This window comes from Zingiber officinale, chromosome 3B (genome assembly GCF_018446385.1).
Source record: "Zingiber officinale cultivar Zhangliang chromosome 3B, Zo_v1.1, whole genome shotgun sequence".
NCBI classification, from domain to species: domain Eukaryota; kingdom Viridiplantae; phylum Streptophyta; class Magnoliopsida; order Zingiberales; family Zingiberaceae; genus Zingiber; species Zingiber officinale.
The window spans coordinates 5,691,830-5,712,118 of record NC_055991.1 but is presented as its reverse complement, the minus strand read 5'-3'; the positions used below and the strand labels follow the sequence as shown (position 1 = coordinate 5,712,118).

The following is a 20,289-nucleotide window of genomic DNA, read 5'->3' as shown; positions in this document are numbered from 1 at the left end:
TTATGTTTTTTTAAATACCAATTACCAACTTTTTTTAAAAAAAAAAATACATATTAGAGTTGAGTGTTTAGGGTTTAGAGTTTATACTTTTTTTTAAAAAATAGTAATTGGTATTAAAAAAACATAAACCCTAACCCTAAAATCCTAAACCCAAAACTCTAAATCCTAAACTCTATCCTAGACCCTAAAAAATTAAAAATAGACGATCAAATAGTAGGAGGGGCAACTCTAGTCAAGAGTGCATGAGCTACAAGGTAAAATCTCGATATGGAAAAAATATCAAAATTTTAGTATACCACATATACCATTCCAAAATATATCAAATCATAATTATATACCAAAAATTTTAATATAGTATACAAGGTAAAATCTCGATATGGAAAAAATATCAAAATTTTAGTATACCACATATACCATTCCAAAATATATCAAATCATAATTATATACCAAAAATTTTAATATAGTATAATATCATACTAAATTTTTTTGGTATAATATTTATATCAAAATTTTTGATATATTGTATCGATATTAAAATTTTACACTAAATGATATATGATATAGAATTTAATTATATTGAAAATTTGATATATTAAGTTTTGATTCAGTATAATCAAAAATTTGATAAATTCAGATTTTGATTCAGTATAATATCAATAAGATTTGTATGTATACCAAATATTTTCATATGGTATACGTTATAGAATCTTTTTTTTAAAAAATCTAATATACCACATACACATACACATACGATGGGGAGCCTTATTGTATAGTATTATAACGTGACCGTGAAATACAATGCGATTGTATGAAAGGAAAGCGACCTGACACCAAAGAAAATTGTTATAGTATACCTATTCGAATTTAAGATTTATTTATTTTTAGTAAAAATAATCATATGATATTTATTTTTTTATTTATCATTAAAATAATATTCTATTCTATCTCAATCCGTTTTCATTCGGATATCTTTATTTTTTTTAATATTATAAAAATACTTCAACTCTAATCATCATTATTATAAAAACACTTCTAATCCATATAATATAATTTTATATTATAGTAGTTATAAATTATAATCTATATAATATGGACATTTTATTAATAATCAATATAATATTTATATTTAAATATTTGTTATATTATAACAATTACAAATTGTAACTACTATAACAACATCAAAAAATATATTTTTTTTAAAAAATAAAACCGAATGAAATATTATTTTTGTTGATAAATAAAAATAAAAATATCTTTTGACTATTTTAATAAAATAGGTTTTTGAGTTTTACTTTTTTGTTTATCTTAATGTGATGCAAAAAAGAAAACGCTCGTCTAGGCGTCCCTTCATGGCCTATCCATAGGTATGTGAAAGGAGGATAAATCATGATACTAAAGGGCTCTTAGATGGGAGGAACTTTTTCCCATCTTAATGCAATTACATGGCAATGACAAACACACTAATCTAATTGATATGCACAAGAAAGCTCAACGCCAAACCATTGCTTGCATACTTTGTTCAACGATTTCATCACCCAACCTCATGTCCTTGTAGGGACAAGATTTGGCAAAAGGTTATACGCCCCATAATTATATATAGAGAGGTAAATTATAAAATTGAAGAACCCCACATGAAAGGATATTTCTTTAAGCTTCATCGAGAATCGACTCCTATTTGATTTGATAATTCTATCATATGGTTACCAACCAACTCAGTCAACCCTGAGGCCCTTGTGGGAACAAGAGCCCACATGCACAGTTGTTGTCCTGGAGACATCAAATTTCCAAGCCCTTGCTCTTTCTTTCCATTGCAGGTCTTCTTTAGGACCCCAAAACTGTAAGAATACTACCCTACTAGAATGATATGCCTCTTTTGAAGGTGTTTGAAGAAAGAAAGTGGCTTCTCTCTGTTCTTGAGCTAATCAACTAAAGCTAAAGACAGCCTTTGGTACAGAAAGAAGATGCCCTAAACTAAAGTAGGCATACACCATATATACTACACTGGTCTGTCATCATGCCCTAAACAACTTTACAGCTGCCGCTAAAGATTGCATGAAAATGCTTGGAACAACTAGATTCAAGCTTAAGAAATTGTGTAGGGTGGTTATAGCAAGAGTGAATAAGATGCCAAAGAAATAGGGAACTGCCACAGAAGGGCTCTTATGCATTACAGTTGCCAAACACAAAACCTCTTCCATGTAGACAGAGAGCATGAGTCCAATTGTAAACAATCATATGACAGCCAAAATGTACACAATTTAATTTAAATTTACATGATATCAAAAGTAGTAGTACCTATCTTCACAAAAATGAATAACATGAATCCACTGGCACCAGACAAACTACTCAGAAGATGAACTAAAAATAGGTTAAACAGGTAGACTCAAACATGTGATCAGCATTAGATGTGTGATTTCAAAGCATTCATTTTAGGGTGGTCCTTGAATTGGAATCAGTAGAGGCTCTTGATCTTGTACCTGTAGAGGAGTTTTTTCTTTCTGGAGGTGGAGTTGTCCAGTGTGAGAACCACTTTGCCAGCTTCTCCAATCTTGAAACTATCCTTCACCACTGGCTCATCAGTGGAGATCAACTTCCATGACTTCTGAACTATGACGGTGTATCCGTCGTCTGCATTTGGCACGAATTCAGCTCCGTAAGTGACGTCCGAACCGAGAACTCGAAGCTCCCAAACAAGGAGGTGAGGCTGCAAAGAAGTACCAGTTAGTATCACATTGGTCTATCTTTTCACTGAGATGAAGCCAAATTGGTAAAATCCACTTGCCTCAATTACTGGAATTTCAATGACATGTTTGGTTGATGGCTTAATGGTGACCTCTGTAACAGCATCAGCAATACTGAAATCTGGATCGTTCTCCTTGCTCAGGCCTCCAAATTGAACAGGAATTTGCTCAGGAGCAATGCATCTGTATGATCCAATTGTATGTCCGAATTGAACTTTGAATTTTGGTTGGTTAATAATAAGCTGAAGAAATGTAGTTGAAGAACTACTAACTTGATGAGAGTCTTAGCTGATTTAGATGGCCCTGCAAAAACAAACTTGCTCTTTGTTCTTTGTGTAAAGAATGGGCTAATCATCCTGTTGAACGCCAGATACCACCATGGCACATTGATGAACACCTACGGAAGCAACTCATCAAGCCACATATGTTTGTTTTAAAGATTGATGTTGCGATCAAAATGAAATTTTGAGGGGGAAAATGGCAGGAATTGGAGTTACCTGTTTGGCTGCGAACTCGGGATAGTTGTCTTGGAGCAAGTCGAGAGCTTGGCGGAGCTCCTTCTTCGCGAGGCCGATCGAGTTCTTGAGATCAGTGACCTGCACCATGGTGGAAACCCCTTCCGGATTGAAGTCGAGTGAGTTTCTTATACCCTTCTCCAGGTACTGGATTCGCCACCTCAAGAACCTCTTCCTCTTCTTCTCGTCGGCGAAGGCGGCGGCGTAAAGATCCTTGTTTTGGAACTCGCCGTAGACGTTGTAGCAGACGGGATGGCCCTCTTTGTCGACGCCGTGCATAAACACGACCTTCTCCAACTCGGGGACGCCGAGGTCCTCTTCGAGGAGTGCCTCGATGTCGAACTCCTTGCGCCAGAGCACGGCGTTCTTGAGCATGGCCATGGCTTCCTTCACCTTGAAGTCGCGGGCGCGAAGGAACTTGAGGAGGACGGTGTCGCTCCTCTCGTCGCCTAGGAGCGGCACGCCCCAAATGGCGACTTTCTCCGGCGCTGGCGCAGTCGATGCGGTGGGAGGAGTTGCAGCTTTTTCCTCTTCCTTCTCCGCCTTCGGCGCTTCCGCCGCCGGCGTCTCGGTCTCCGCGAGAGGTGGAACAGCAACGGGCACGACGGTTTCCTCTATGGCTTCAAGGGTTTTGGCACCATCCTCATCCGTCAGAACCGCCTTCTCTTCCGCAGCAGGAGGCGTCAGTTTCTCGGCCTCTTCTTCCTCGGACGGTGCGGTCGGGTCCTCTACCACCACAGCCTTCAGGGGCTCTTCCACCTTAGCCTCCTCTGTTACCACAGCCTCTTCTGCTGGCACGTTTGCAGATTCGCCTCCATCTTTGGTCTCCTCCGCTTCCACGACCTTCAGGGCCTCCTCCTCAGTATCTCCTTCAACTTTGCCCTCCTTCGACGCCACAGTATTCGGCGGATCCTCCTCTGGTACAGGAGCAGCTTCACCTTCCGCCTTACCAGTCGGAGGAACAGAGACGACAGGAGGCGGAGGACTAAACTCGTTATTATCTAGCGCCGCTTGGACGAGAAGCTTGAGCTCCTCCAGCGCTTTCTTCTCAGGATCTTCAATCTCCGAAACAACGTTACCCTCCTCCTTAAAGGAGACATCTTGGAGGTCCCCGGCGGCCGCCTTCTTCTCCTCCGCCTCGGCGGCGGCCTCAGCGGCGAGCGCGACCTCCAAAGCTGAGTTCTTCACCGGTTTCATCCCCTCATCGACGGGCTCAGCGACCGGCGGCGGTTCTTCACCAACCACCTCCTTCTCCAGAGCCGCAACCTCCGGGACGACGACCTCGGCGGAGGCGGCGGGGGCCTCCGTCGAGTCGGATTTGGTCTCCTCGGCCATGGATCGGCGCTCCGAACTCGGAAGCGGACAGCGGAGAGATGGGCAGAAGGCGTGGAGGGAGTGGGAAGAGTGGGGAAGATGGCGGAGAGGGAGAGACTGTTATATACACGCGTAAAGCAGCGAACCAGACTGTAAGGTGTCCGTTGGGCAGCTTTGACGAGCGGTTCGGTGGTGGCTATTTTTCGAAGAAAAAAAATATATAGGAAGAAAAAAGAAATCGTAACGGTTACGACGACTTCGAGGGAATCTTATGCGTCCAATGTAAATTTTCGTATTGAACCTTAAATTTTACGCTAGTGTATCAAAGGCCCATCCGACAAAACAATCGGATGCACATTGCAAAAAAGACCTTTCAATTTAATAAAATTATAATTATCCCCTTTTTTAAAGTCAAAGTAGGCATTGTATAAGAACATTGAAGGGATTTAACTTCACTGTTTTTTTTATCTTAAATGATCATTTAAAAAATTAAAAAAAAAAAGAAAAAGAAAAAAAAGAGAGAAGTATATTTTCAAAGAAACTGACATTCCACGGTGCTCATCTGGACCTCAATTCATCAATACGATTTTGTTTTTGAGCTATTTATATGCACAAGAACAAAATGAGAGTTTAGAAGGCATTCAGTAGACTAAAAAATGGGGTGAGAATCTCGGAGGCAGGGATGGTGACAAATAAATTTTGATCCGAAGAGAATCCAATGAACTAAAAAAAACAAGTTTATACTTCTTTTGAGGAAGAAATTATATCTCTCTTTTTCTTTTACTTTTCCATCTTGCTCTATTTCCTCCCCAGCTAGTGTCTTCTTCCCCAACATGTCCCTTCCCCACTACAATCCGCTCCACTCCACTCATTAATATCCCCTTCTTTTCTTAGAAATAAGAACAAAAGGTACAGATTATATTATATACATTTTAATCTAGTTCATAAAAAAATAACTTATTTTTAATAAGTTAAATCAAATTATTTTAATGACAGAGCTAGAGATATAATAAAAATATTTTAGGATGAAAAATATACTGAGGTAATATTTGAACGGAAGGTAAGAGATGCCCTTTTAAACTTCATCCAGGCAAGAGGAAGAAAGCACAAGGAAAAGTAAAGTAATTGTCTCGGAATAGGAGATGAGGAAGTGAATACTTGTGAGGCTGCAAGTTGGTCCGATAAATTCATGTGTGAATTTGCCTTTGAAAAACTTGTGACGGCCAGGCAAAGCAAAGACATAAATCATGACTCCAGATGTTATGCCTTAAACAAAGCTACGGGAAAGGAAAGAAAGCATATTTAAGCATACAATCAAGGTTGTAAAGTCTGAGGCACAGTGGCATCTGGTGATGATGAGCAATGATGTTATTGCTGACAGACTCTTTTCGATAATGCTATTATATAAATCTAAAGCTAGTAAATCGAATTGTCATATAAAAATAAAAAATAAATGGAAAAGCATATATGTTGGTGATCCCTACCCACATGACTGAGTAGCATCGAACTTACCAGTTTTTTGTGCGTGGATGCCTTCCATAATTATGTGGAAGTTGGTGAGGCAGCGGGGATCGATTAATTTTGTTGCTTTTCTAAAATATTTCACCAAACCAATATATCTCAGCATTCAATTCCTTTCAGGCTTGTTACTTTTAATTCTGGTTGGCAAAACAAGCTGTAGCAATCTGTTTGGAGTAACTGGCAGAAAAGTTCTCGGGGTGCTGATGGAGTCAACTCTTCAGTAGAAAAGTAATAAAGTGAAAGACACTTAGTTTAAAAGGTATAAAGTTTGGATATCTGAGAAATTTATGAACAACTTGCATATAAGGATGTATAAACCAAACTAAGAATTCGTGTTCTTTCAAAATGAAATTCTTGAATGATATAAATAAAGTTAAATCTGCAGCATGTCATGCATTATGCTTCATTAGCATCTTCTACGCAGCAATGTGACCAATGAATACAGACAGTAAACTCGCAGGAAATAATTATTCCTATACCATATCAGTGAAAAATCACTAGAACCTACTATACTCTTGTGTGTCAGATGCCATCCTCGTTACTGTAGTTCGCCAACTGGTGCTTCGCTGAGCCACAGGAAATGAATGAAGTCGTACAGCTTCGCGCTGACACTGACCTGCTCAGTCATCCGATGGTTAATAGTCATAAATTTAATTAATATTCATAGAGAACGATCACAACACGAACCTTGTATGGTGTAGGATTCAACCTCCGCATATGATCAGATCTCATTTGTTCAAGCTGTTGCATGCAGCGTTCTCTGACCTTATTTAGCGACGGTAGTTCTTCTCTGGGTTTATCTGCATACGATCCAGGCATTCAAATTTAGAGCATAACTTTAAAAGCTCACAAAATAAAAACCACGATGGTATCGTATGCATCAGCGGAAATTACAAAAACAAGCTGATATTGCTAAAAACTATCTGAACCTTGAAGCTCAACAAACAAATTTCAGTAGAGTCCTGGGCTCGAGGTAGGAAGTATCCCAACAAATTAGTAGTGACTTAGGAAGGTGCAATGATCGATCACTCAGGATTCAGGAAAACATCAGATGGCCTTTCAGTTAAATAATATGGTAACAGAAGGTAAATTTATTAGATGTAAATACCATCATATAAAATCAATGTATAAAGCCGAAGTATAGACACTGATTTCCCTATGAACCAACTTCTCAGAAGCTCTCGTGAGATGCACTTTTTTGTTTGATAAAGGACAAAAGAAAATCCCTTATAACCTTATTTGTACAAAAAGGAACACAAAGTTCTATTCAATCACTTAATGATTTACTTTCCAGTCCATTATTCTTAATGTTCTATTATCTGTAATACAAAATTTAAGTGAAAAAAAAGAATGAAATTATCATAACAAGTTAACTGATAATAAGCTTACTTAACAGCAACAAGTAAACAAAGGATCATACTTGAACTCCCAGGCCAGTAGCATCTCAAAAGCTCCTCAACGCATTGTGGCACAACATATGCTCTCTTTGATTCATTAAATGGATGGCGGCAAAGAAGACGTTGTCCTACCTGGAGAATGTAAGTCTTCTATTTACTAGACAGAACTCTGTTCCACGTATGTTCATGCTTATGAAGTAAATTTAGAAAAATCTAACTACTCTCCTTAACATATAACCCACATAATAGCATAAAATGATAATTGACAATAGAACTTTGTGTTATATGATCACATTAACGATAACATCTGGGAAGAAAAAGAAGGAAAGTTGATTACTTACTTTTGGAGGAGTTTCATCCTCCCCAGTCATGATATCAACCAAGGCATAACCTTCTTTTCCATACAATCTGAAACATCGCTTTTTACAAGGAATTGAAACCTAGAGGAGATAACCAATAAAATTTGAGGAAAGAGAATAGGCATGTTAATTAAGTCAAGGTCTATAATGCTGCCAGACCTTTGTGACATCTTCAGAGAGCTTAATGCGAGGTTGATCTTTAATTTCGACAAGTTTAAATACACAACCAAGAGCTGCTTGGGTATAGCATGTAACAAGATATGTGCCAATCCCAAAAGCATCAATTTCATGTCCCTGAGAAAAGATATCAATCAAATAAGAAACTCTTAAAGAATTAAACTAAATCTGGCATACTAAAAACTAGTTGAAGTTTTGTTGAAACTAGCACACCGCCAAGACGTTGGCCTAGGGTTCCTTGCTTCTACCGGTTCCTATGCTTATCTACCCTTTTAGGACAACAACTGAGAAATTCAAAGATTTGTCGAAGCTCTCCTGCATAGATTGCTGCCTCCAGTTGCCATGTGGTTTGGATGGTGTATTGAGGGAATATCATGTTCAAACCTTATGTTTTCCTCCTAATGATGGTTGTTGCATGTTTTTTCCCCTTCTGAAACAATTAAACATTCTGAATGGCTGTCTACATCTTGTTTAAGATCCTCACCTACCCTTCCCATTTTTCTAAGCTTGAAGAAACTTGTGACCTTCCTCATCTTAAACATAACAAGAATTATTAACTGTCAAATGATTAGGTTGCTGGATAACCAACCATAGTTCATTTGAAGTGAATGATTAATCCTACACCTACATTATATGATTCATTATCAGAACTAAGTTGGTGGCAGTTGACTAGAGGGTGGCAGATTTGCTACAATGGGGCAGGGATCAATTCCCGACGAGCACATGCCCTAAGGGAAAAACTCCTCCCACCCCTAGCCACTTGGCGGTCAGCTATAAGATGACCCATGATTTAACTCCCTTCACATAATCTGGGGGCGGGCTGTGAGCGGCACCTGCGGTGAGCGTAATCACCTTTGCTACAATTATCAAAACTAAGTTTGGTTGATGATTTCAACATATCTAACATCTTAGGAATTTTACATGAAAAAGATTTCATGATCTCCGTTCTTTGTATACACTTTCTTGCCCTGGACTACTATTTTAATAAAAAAAACTTCACCGTTGTCCTAGATGATGGAAATTAGGTAACATCTGGAAAAAAAATTGCAATGAAAAGACCTTATCTCTTCATTTCAATGGAACATAGTGACAAACTGTATAATGTTTATTTAGTTAACTGATAAAAAAGCATATCTTGAGAATTTTAAACTACCAACCTTAACAAAAGTAAATATTGGTGCTAGAACTTCAAGTTCACGAGTCATGAAAAAGTAAGTGTTCAACTTTCAAGCCGTTCAGGATTATGTTTTGTTTGATTTCAACTAGTTATAATTTTAACTGAACATGAGCAATTGGAATAACTATTTCCCACATGCAGCAGTTTCAATCATCCTACGTTACACCACTTTGATTCTATAATGCAGGATCCAAGGATCACAAAATCCATTTTCTAATTGCATAGGTAGAAAGATACAGTTTCAATAGAAATAGAAAATTCTCACGCGAAAAGCTTAAGAAATTGGTTATCCAAATCACATACTCGAATTTAGCTGATCAAACTACTGAAAAAATTACTAATGGCCCATCAGATATTTGTCATACCATTGTTAAGCAAGAAAAAGAAAGTTACCTGCTTGTTTAAAGCATCGAGAGTTTCCTCATTCAGATCATTGCTAGCTGTAACAGCCATTTTCCCAAAGCCAGATTTGTTAAATTCCTTCTCTACTGAGAGAAAAAAATTTCGAGCTTCAGTAGATAAATAAGCTAAATCACCAGAATCCAACCTAATCCCAGATGCTGTATACCTGCATTACAATATAGGTAATAGCATAATTCAAGTTAGATAGTAAACTGGGATAGTGTTCTTCACGCCGAGGTTAATCAGCATTATTTAAGGTTGAGATATCTGCATTTAGCTCATGGTTTTACAGGCTTAGCTGCTCTAAGAAGGGCATTACAAAGTAATACTTTTTAGAAAAGGCTTCCAAAAATTCACATGTGTAATGGTTCTGAACTTCTGATATTTAATCAAATATTAGTTGAATTGTCTTTTCACAAATGTACAATTACAGCTTACTAAACACACAAAAACTGCAACCCATCCATAGTAAATCTGCTAAACAAAGGAAAGAATCAACTGCATGACTATTTGACTCGTCTTAGTTAGTTTTTTTAGAAATATATATATATAGCAACCACATCACCTTCGACTAGCCTTAGCTAGTTGATTGATTTTACATTTTTTTGAACTTACAGCATTAAGAATGATAATGCATATTCTAATTCGTCCAAATTTCTTGAAACATGTTAATAGTCACTAGAATAATTTAAGTCATCTCGATCCATAAATCAGACTGCTAAACATGGAAAAGAAACTGGGAATTCTCAAAATGCAACTTAACAAGATCGACAACTTACCCCAAATCATTAAGTGCTAAAGCTACTGCACAAAAGTTGGGAATTCCACTCCTCATAACCTGATTAGAGTCATTGAGACATTCTATGTGAGAACTACATCATAATAATTGTTAAAGCTCAGAAGAACACAGTCCAAGTTTCTATGTGTATGATTACGTTTACATAGAAATAAAAATTAAAAAGGCAAAAATCAGTGCCAAGATCTACCATCAAGTAGTGTGGGGATAAATAGATCAAATACTTGGGAATTTTGCCAATGTCATTACCAAGAAAAAGGAATCTAAATTGCAAAATTGATCATATACTAAAAATTGAACAGACAAATTGTGCCAGTCTAGGAGTTGAGTAGAATTAAGTGACATAGCGTAGGTTTCCCTTTTGTCAATTTTTATATTGACAAGCCAACAGTTAAACTTATGATGCTAAACTTAAATGCTGCCTGATTTTAATTGTACAAAACCCATGTTGAATCTACAGGTTATTTTAATAGAAAGCAAAGCCATCTGAGCTTCACGTGCAGAAGTTAGTGCACAGTTATCTATATCCTGCAAGCCAAGTTATAATATCTCCAACAAGAATAATTTACAAAATGAAGTCATTCATAATAGTATGTCAATGAAACAGATTAACATACAGCTGAAAAATCAAAGATTGCAGTCAGATTTATGGGCACTAAATCCAACAAATACAAGTGAAGAAACAAATGAGAGATACTTAAAACATTTCACTTACATCGTATGTATCTACTAGGGCAAGGAAGTTATTCGGAAAAGCCAAAGCATATGAGGTGAATGCAGCTAGTTCACTTTGATTTGTCTCACCAAAAACACCACGGAAAGATTCTGATGACTAGCATGCACACACACGAGAAAATTAGGTTAGAAAATTGATCTCACTTCTTTGCACCTGGGCAAGTGAAGAAAATCCTTAGAACAAACAAAAATTGTCAGCAACCAAGAAAACAACACCCTGAAATATTTTTCAGATTTATTAAAAGAAAAGAACCATTTTCATTGCATCTATGCATCAGCAAGAAACAAATATCTTAGCATCTTAGAAGTCATATTTCTTGTGTTCCTAACTTGCAATAATGAGTGCATTAGTAAAGTAGGTTTAAGAAGTCTATCATTAAGACGTTACAATAACATCTGCTTATCTCAAATCGATCTGACACATGGGGACAAGGGAATAAAAAACAGTATGATTATAGATCTACCAAATGCAAAGATGAAACTGAGAGTCAGAGACTCAAGCAAGGTCTTCCTGTAGTCTGTACAAAGTGGTAGATCTGTTAACTCTCAGAGATTAATTTGTCTCACAGACTTGATTTTATGGCCATGAAAATAACGTACAAGTTGAAATGTTAAGCATCTCTTCCAATTTCATGTATTGCATTATCATCTCTATCAAAAGGATTATGAATGTGGTAGCTTAAGCATAGAAGAAAGTCCATGATCCATCCAGAAGGCTGTAGAGGTTGTACTCAGAGATCAAGAATTCTTTGAGATAATCTGAGAATATTTCTTAAAGAATTCTTTCCCTTCGAGGATTCAGTGAAGTACTGTTTCTTCATCTAAGAGAAGCTTCCTCTCTCAAAACCCCTCCCCTGCCAAGTTTAGCAGCTATAAGACAGCTCTAACAAAAGCTTAAAGATGGCTTGTAGACTGATTGAAAAACAGGTCTAAAGTGACAGTTGTAGAGTGTGTACATAGTTCCATCACTGTGCATATGTGCTAGATGAAAAAGATTTATGGTAGGTCCTAGTACATTGACATAATGACAACTAAATTCTCAAAATATAAATATATTCAACATATCTCCACAGATCATTGGAACAAAAAAAGGATGATCTCCATAGATTGTATCCTTTCTCTGATAAAATGATAGCATTTCTGTGTTTTATTCTCTCATGACAAGGTAGGTTGAAGGCAATGTGCATGGTGGTTTGGATTACCTCATTACTCATCCGTTGATTCGGCAAGATTAGTATCTAGCTCTGTCAATAATTGTTTAAGCTGAATAAACTAAAATGAGGCAATGACCTTAGCCCTATAAATAGAATTGAAAGTAAACCAAAATATAAGTTTGATTCAATTAAATCAAATTAATACTCAAGCATCATAATTTCTTAGTCCATATTGAGTTGTAATTTCATATTAAAAGTACAACAACAACCAAGTCTTATTTCGTTGGATGGGGTCGACTATATGGATCTTCTACATCATTGAACTCTATCCCCTATTATATCGTCATGTATATTTAAATAAATTTTATCTTATTTTATTATTGCTAACCAAGTCTTTTTTGGTCGTCCCCTTCCTCGTTTGATATGCACATTTATCATAGTTTCACATTGCCTAGCATATTTATTGGTCATTTAAGTATATGGTCATACCATCTTAACGTGTCTCCGGAGTTTTTCCTCGATAAGTGCAACCCCGACTTTCTCTTTCATTTCATATCCTATTCATCCTTGTATATCCGCACATCCACCTTAATATCGTCATCTCTACAACTCTGATTTTTTGTTCATGTGCTCGAATCATGGACCGACACTTAGCTCCATATAACATAGTGTGTCTAACCACCATTTTATAAAATTTTCCTTTAAGTCTTAAAGGTACTTTATGATCACAAAGAAGAGGTACTTTACAATCACAAAGAACACCTGACAAAAAACATCTGACGTTCTTCTCCATTTCAACCATTTCACTTATATTATATGTAAGGCGTCTCTCTCAATCTCTCCACCTTTTTGCAAAAATGATCATAAATATTTAAAACTCTCAGTTACATAACTCGTATCTCCTATCTTAACAATTGTCTCATTACGTCTAATATTGCTAAACTTAAATTTCATATATTTTGTCTTTACTCTATTAAGCCTAAAACTTTTCACTTTTAATGTTTCCAGCCAAGATTCAAGTTTAGCATTTACTCTTTCACGTATTTCATCTATCAAAATATTATCATCTGCAAATAACATACATCGTGGTACTGTATCTTGGATGTCCAGTAAGTTCATCCATGATTAATATAAAAAGATAAGAACTTATACCTGATCTTTGATGTAGCTCTATCTTTATAAAACACTTCGGTTAATCCTTAAAATAAAGAACTTTTATTATCAAATTACAACTCAATGTGGACTAAGAATGGGAAAAAATAATTTAATTTTGATATTGTGAATTCTTAAAATGCACTTCATAATACCAAAAAAAAATCTCAATTTAATTCACAATTAAACAAATGGCAATCGAATGCAATGCCTGTTTGGAATCAATCAACACAAACTGAGACACTGATTTAGCAGAAATGAAACAAAACAAAATATGTCCATTGGGTTCAGTTAGATTTTTTTGTTTTAAGCTAATAATCAACAACCACAGGAGAATTGATTAAAGCAAACAAAGACTCATATATTAGCTTCATGTATGCATTCCATAAATGTGATTTTTTTTATTAATCACTGTGAAATAAAAATTGAAATAGTAACATTAAAAATACTTATTGTGTACTAAAATAGCATCTCTTTCACACAAAATATAGAAAAGCAATCTCCCTATAATATCCATAGAACCAAGTTTTAGTGTCAATTTTTTTGCTAAATGGAAACATAGAAAATATGAAAGGAAACATAGTAAATATGAAATTAAGTCATCACACAAATTCCACATTCATTAAGACAAAGCGTAACCTAATTTCAGAGAGGATATCACTAGAAAAAACCTGTTTACCAACTTCTCAAAATCGTACAATATAACACTCAGGAACAAATTGTTTGAGATACATACATACAAAATGACAATCAAATAAAGTTGAAATTAAATTAGTTATGAGCAAAGGATATCTAGTTCAGACTAAAGAAAGGGCAAGGGAACTGAACAAAATATAACATGCAAGCTAAAGAATTACTCACCTGAAGTTTACTGAGCCATGTCCTGACTAGAGTCAGGAAATCCATACAAGTACTTGAACCATCATGACTGCGAAGTGATTTGACTACAATCTCATCAGGGCTCTACAAAAGTGTCAGTTGGGTATAAGAATGTCTCAAGTTATATAAGAAATATTGGATAGATTTAATTATGAAGGTGGTAGAAGTTCACAAGTCTTTAAATTTACAACAAAATTGATTCCAAAAGAACACATCTGAATGTGTTTAGTTATTTATGACTGAACATACACACCATATATGAGCTAACAAATGCATGTGAATGAGTTCCTCGAAGGGGTATGCCAAACAAGTTTCCAGCAGCCACATTGCTGCCCATAGGAAAACCAACTATTAATGTACAGAACAATGAATATCAATCTTAAAAAGGAATAGAGAGAGATTATATATTTCTTACTCTATACGCTGCAAAAAAACTCAAGCTTAAATTGTCACAAAAATGTCAGACTAACCTTGAGCATCATGAAATGTTTAGCTAAGTTTAAGTCATAGAACAGAGTTACAGGTTGGGGTGCAATTATATCAAAAAATGAACATGTGAAAATGCATATCCATCATGAATTTAATAACGAGATAAGGAAAAAAAAGGCTCAATCAATGGTTGAGTTAATTTTAGATTGTTGATCAATTGAATAGTTAATGACGGAAAATATAACTTGGTCAAACAATATCACTTTGTCGAAATATGAGAAATGTCACAACATTGATACTAGTACCAAGAATGACATTATCAGCATCAAAACAAATGGGAACATCAGCACAAGTGTTACCATATTTCAAAATAAGTCACCTCGTTGCATCAAATCCTCCAATGTAGCAGTATTTTGACGCACTTATTCCACCATCGGGGCCCTAGGCATCAAGGAAAAGAAATTTCGAATGATATGTACTACAAACTTAGAGGCTATTGAAAAAGAGGAATAGGTGTGGGAGCTCACTTGTGCTCGTCTAAGTCCAAATTCCATTAACATTTTATCCTTTCCAGCAACAAACCGGTGCCGTGCAGCATTTGTAGCTACCAATGATGCATAATTCACAAGATTAACAAATGGAGTTTCAAGGAGTTGGACCACCTGCAAACGGACCACATAAATATTGAAGACTACATCAACAAGATAGATGCAATATATATATATATATAAAACTCAAAAGATAAAAGAGAACCACTGCCAAAATAACTATGAATATACATTACACAAATATAAAATGAAACCATAAAAATAAAATTAGAAAAGTTGGTACAAGGACAACATTTGAATTACTCACCGCTACTGGTCCTTCAATCCTGATCAAGGGAACCTTTGGGAAAACAACAGAACCCTCAGGAATTGCATAAACTTCAACATCAGAGCAGTCAATTTGCGTGAGATATTCAAAGAATTCATCCTAGAGAAGGGAAAGAACATCAGAATTAAAGAGAACAAGTAACTGATGATTTAGCTAGCTGACTTTAATTGCCGAGTCAACATTTAATCATAACATGTATTCTTAATATTTTGTACATTTATTCCATTTCTTGCTCTTGCTTGCATACTTTGACTTTTCAGGGTCCATCTAAGTAAGTTATGTGGGCAACACAAAGTTCATGGTGCAAAACTCTTTTGATTCATTCTATTGTTTCAGCTCATGTGAAATGGATATAACCTTTTCCAATTTTAGAATATACATGGAGTATTTTTTTTTTGGTGATCCATAATATGAATTAAAGTCTGGTGTGGTTACTTTCTTTCATCTAGAACAGGGTGCAAAAGTTTCCTCGCTTGAATGAAATATGGAATCGCATCATAATAAGTAAACATTAGTTTCTTATTCCTATTCCATCCATATCTTTTCAACTTGAACAGCATAGAACATTTAACAGAAAATACAGCAACTCAAGAGGAAAGTAACCCATTGTTATTATTCTCTAACTAATTGGCTTGTCTATTAAAATACTGAATTATCAAAATAATAATAGCCCGAACAACAATAAGATACACAAATTTTGAAAGCTGATGAAGTATATAAACTTTACTAAAAAGAGATTTTTTTTTTTCACCAAAAACTCAAGAATGAACTATGCCTTATCAACAAAATGATCAACAAATTTAGAAGTTGGTAAATTAAATAAACTTGAGTCACAATAAACTTTTATCAAAAACTCATTTTTCTGTGTACGTGAATGATCTGGAAGTGGAAAAAAAAACTTTCATCGAGAAAGAAGGATTCATTCAGAAGACCTTGTCAGTAAGTTATTCCTCAAGGTAGATGTCTTGCCATGGAGTTAGTTAGCAACTTTTGGGTAATGACAACTACAAATATGGCAGGAGATTATGCACAGAACAATAAAGGATCTTTCTCATGCTTATTGATGTTAAAATGACTCAGTTCTAGCAACCTGAACTGCTGAAGATATGAAGTTAAGACTTGTGACCAAGGAATATTATACTAAGGTCTTCATAAAAATTACCATCTGACATTGATAATAAAGAATTCGAGTTAAATTTTGTTTATCCATATAACAAAATCAAATTGATGAGGATAGCCCTTTGGAATGCTATTCTAGGATATTGACTTACTATTGGTTGCTTGTATTATCTCCTTTGTAACTTTCACAAGCTTTTTTGGATGGTCTTAGATTGGTTAAGGATCTGAGAATTATTGCTTCTATGTGATACATGAATATGTTCGGTATATCACAATTATGAATCAAGGCTTACTCGTGTTGTGATGCAATTTCAGTTACAAAATGAAGTAGAACCATAAGATTGTGATGTAAAGCCTTATTTGAAAGTAGGGAAAAATACAAATGTGAATTATGAAATAAGCTATTGGAGTCTGAAGGATCTATAATGTGTATAGATGTGTGAACAGGAAAATGACAAGTAAATCCAATTTATATGTTAATGAAGAAGGTTTTTTTTTGTTTTTTCCAGAATGATTCCTATTTAACAATAGCACTAACACCAAAATTTTCTTAAGGAAAAAGGTTCCTGTATGAGAGGAAAGATATACAATGTGATCAAAGAAGTGATTGCATAAAAAAGTGATTCCCAATAAACAGAATACTCTTAGAGTATGTTAGGCAACACTGAGCCTTTGATGGGACTTTCAAGCATATAGTGACATGATGATATTTATAGTCCTGGATAAGTTCATCCAATATTTAACAAAAATGTTCCGTAGTATGTTCTTAAATTTTGTTAGTTATTCACTGTGATTGCTAGTTCCATCTTACTCGTCTCTACTACATCAGAACTTAACATCTTAAGTACAAAATTTCTTAATCAACAATTAGAATTGTTCCATAATATTGTATAAACATTTGCAAAAGGATACTCCAAAGCTTACAAACATTAGCACATCTCAGCTTAATATTTAATAGTCCATAGAGAACATTCAATATATCTTCCAATTGACTGGATTAGTCTTAGGATGACAAGGTACATAGCCACATTTGCTTTTAAGCCTCAAAAACCAACATATTCTCGTTAGAAAAAGGAAAATTCATGAGGCATGCAGATCACCTAGTGTAGACATACAGGCCTGAGTCAATATGCCAGCTCTACCTTTAACATATATCCTAGTCATTTTTGTTGATAATTCTGATCGGAGAAGTTGCTTGTTCTAAGGCATGACCAAATCATTGCCTTTATGTAACTACTCAAAAACGATTCAAAAGAAACTGAAACTTAAGAAAGTATACTTCAAGCAACTAACTGGCATGTTGTACCTCACAATTGGGCATAACTGAACGCATGAAAGAGATATCATCCTTCTTAAAATGAAAGTTAGCAATGAGACGAATGCATTCTTCTAGACCAGCAAAGACTGTGTATTCGCCACCAAAGGGATTTTTACGGAAATATAGATCAAATCTGCAACAAATTGAATTCACGAAAAAAAGATATACCAGTTTAAAAATAACCAGTAAGTTTTATAACCCAAAATAACAGTAAAACTCCCAGATTTGAGCACAAGAATAACAAATTAGAATATTTCCAAGTATGCATTATATACTTCATGAATATAACATGATGAACTAAAGGGCCAACAATAAATATGAAGAAAAGGTAAAGTAATTGCACTCGAGGCTATACTCAGTAAAAGAGTTACTTCAAGTTAGTAATTGAGATTATATTATCTAAAATATGCAAACAATCTTTCAGCTCGAGTTTAGCAGTGACAAGAGGCTGCAATATCTGGCCTATCATGGGAAAGTTCTCATTTATCAACACATTTTTCCAATAAAAAATAGTAAGTTCTTAGTTGAATTATTAAAACATCACAAAAATTACTTTCTGACTCATACTGTATACTTTCAAATAAACATTTTTTGGCATACAGTAAGGAATATTGTTTATCATAATACCCTAAAGATTATGGATGGCAAACATGTTGCAATGATTGATTTTGCTCCCCATAGATAATCGGAAGACATTCTCTATACCTTTTTTTAATCAGGAAGGCATTCTCTATGGTTGAAAATAGCATGATGTTGCTATGAAAGTGAGAATATTCCAAATCATATTCTATTATAGGGAGCAACCACCTAGGAAATTTCATCCTTTATGTGGTATTATGGACTACAGCTTCTTTGGCAAAATGTACGCTAAAATCGATTAAGAGGCAGTAGATAACAAGAACCTGACAATATTTTATGTCAATTTAGAAATGACTTCTTCTTTTTAATGTGTATTGAAAACCAATACAAGAAGTACTATTAAATGCTGTCACTAATGTCTTTCAAGTAAGACAATCACATAGAAACGCTTACAAGGAGCTAACATATTTTGATAAATAGTTATCTTCGTCGCCGTGGAGTTGAATTTATATAAAATAATGCAGACTGACATAAACAAGATAACAAGGGAGACTATTTCAAAGCAGAATTGATGAGAGATACAAAAACAACGCATATAGAGTTTATTTAACTACATTTCAGTGATAGATTCAAATTTGCGTCTTGAAATGAATCGAAAAACAATCTCAAACGATCTGATTTAGCAATCCAAACGCCCAAACAACTAAATCATCGAGATATATCATGTTAAACAAAAGCATGAAATTAAATCTCCCTCTGATTTCCATCATGGCAATCAAAACCAGCTACTGAGTATCGACGAACTCTCTGAGGGACCAGATGTTCAAAGAAACGACACAGCAACGAAAACCACGACCGTAATCACCAACCAACTCAGCTAAAGCGCCAGTTCGTGCGAATTCTTTCCGACGAAGAAAAAAAAAACTAACGCCGGAGCGGTACTACCCGTCCGAAAGTTGAGATAACAATAACAATCCGATATGACAGGGCAAGGGAGTTGGAGCAACTCACACGGCGCGCTCGAGGTGCTTCCCAGCCTTCCAGTAGGCGTAAGCCATGGTAAACTGGTACAGGTCGGTGAGCAGCGGCGTGACCATCGGGTTCGTCGCCGCGCGGATCGGCGTCGCCGCCGTCGTCGATCCGTTCTCCTTCGGGATCGTCTCCATGGATCTGCCCGTCCACTAGGGTTTTCGGTTTGCCGGAGCGCAGAGACAAAGGAAGATTCAAACTCGTAACTACTTTCGGTATCGAATGGGAGGAGGTGCCCTGGTATTTATACTTGCATTTTGTTTAATGTATATTTATGAAAAAGGAAGGCAGACGGAACGAGGACAGCGGAAGATTCATTGGAAGATGGCGAACGCCAGGGATGGAAAGAATTGGGTGAAGACTCAAGAGCAACGGACCGGACGGGGCGGGTGGAAGGATTCTGTACGTTTTCCGGGTCAGGATACTGCCACGAAAGGAGCCTTTAGGATCGTGACGTGTGTCTTGGTTCGGGCGTAAAGTCATGAACGTGATGGGTCCGGCGGACTACGTACCCACGAGCTATCTAATTCTTCGATTAATCTGAAAATGATCAATTCAATACCATAAAAAACATTTAACTTGTCATAATTTCGGACGTGTAAATAATTAGCCACCATAGT

At 35.8% G+C, this 20,289-nt stretch overlaps 2 protein-coding genes across 2 annotated transcripts; both read right to left on the bottom strand.

Moving 5' to 3' along the window:
- Window positions 1–2,212: 2,212 nt before the first annotated feature.
- Window positions 2,213–4,682, bottom strand: LOC122055658 (patellin-3-like). The gene is made up of 4 exons (XM_042617194.1): window positions 3,239–4,682; window positions 3,014–3,138; window positions 2,783–2,924; window positions 2,213–2,704 (listed from the first exon to the last, which is right to left on the bottom strand). The coding sequence occupies exons 1-4, from the start codon at window positions 4,589–4,591 to the stop codon at window positions 2,453–2,455; spliced, it is 1,872 nt and encodes a 623-aa protein (XP_042473128.1). The 5' UTR covers window positions 4,592–4,682; the 3' UTR covers window positions 2,213–2,452.
- Window positions 4,683–6,366: 1,684 nt separating this feature from the next.
- On the bottom strand, window positions 6,367–20,020 carry LOC122055659 (nicotinate phosphoribosyltransferase 2-like). The gene is made up of 15 exons (XM_042617196.1): window positions 19,652–20,020; window positions 18,050–18,194; window positions 15,604–15,723; window positions 15,276–15,410; window positions 15,128–15,189; window positions 14,573–14,648; window positions 14,302–14,403; window positions 11,115–11,231; window positions 10,383–10,441; window positions 9,595–9,769; window positions 8,007–8,141; window positions 7,830–7,928; window positions 7,512–7,620; window positions 6,779–6,891; window positions 6,367–6,707 (listed from the first exon to the last, which is right to left on the bottom strand). The coding sequence occupies exons 1-15, from the start codon at window positions 19,804–19,806 to the stop codon at window positions 6,630–6,632; spliced, it is 1,680 nt and encodes a 559-aa protein (XP_042473130.1). The 5' UTR covers window positions 19,807–20,020; the 3' UTR covers window positions 6,367–6,629.
- Window positions 20,021–20,289: the final 269 nt, after the last annotated feature.

Coding starts and splice junctions, on each gene's coding strand:
- LOC122055658 (XM_042617194.1), bottom strand. CDS start 4,591: ATGGCCGAGGAGACCAAATCCGACTCGACGGAGGCCCCCGCCGCCTCC. Junction 3,139..3,238: donor CCGAGTTCGCAGCCAAACAG/GTAACTCCAATT, acceptor TTGCTTCCGTAG/GTGTTCATCAATGTGCCATG. Junction 2,705..2,782: donor TTGAAATTCCAGTAATTGAG/GCAAGTGGATTT, acceptor ACTTCTTTGCAG/CCTCACCTCCTTGTTTGGGA.
- LOC122055659 (XM_042617196.1), bottom strand. CDS start 19,806: ATGGAGACGATCCCGAAGGAGAACGGATCGACGACGGCGGCGACGCCG. Junction 15,411..15,603: donor GGATTGAAGGACCAGTAGCG/GTGAGTAATTCA, acceptor GTCCGTTTGCAG/GTGGTCCAACTCCTTGAAAC. Junction 9,770..10,382: donor TTAGCACTTAATGATTTGGG/GTAAGTTGTCGA, acceptor ATTGTAATGCAG/GTATACAGCATCTGGGATTA.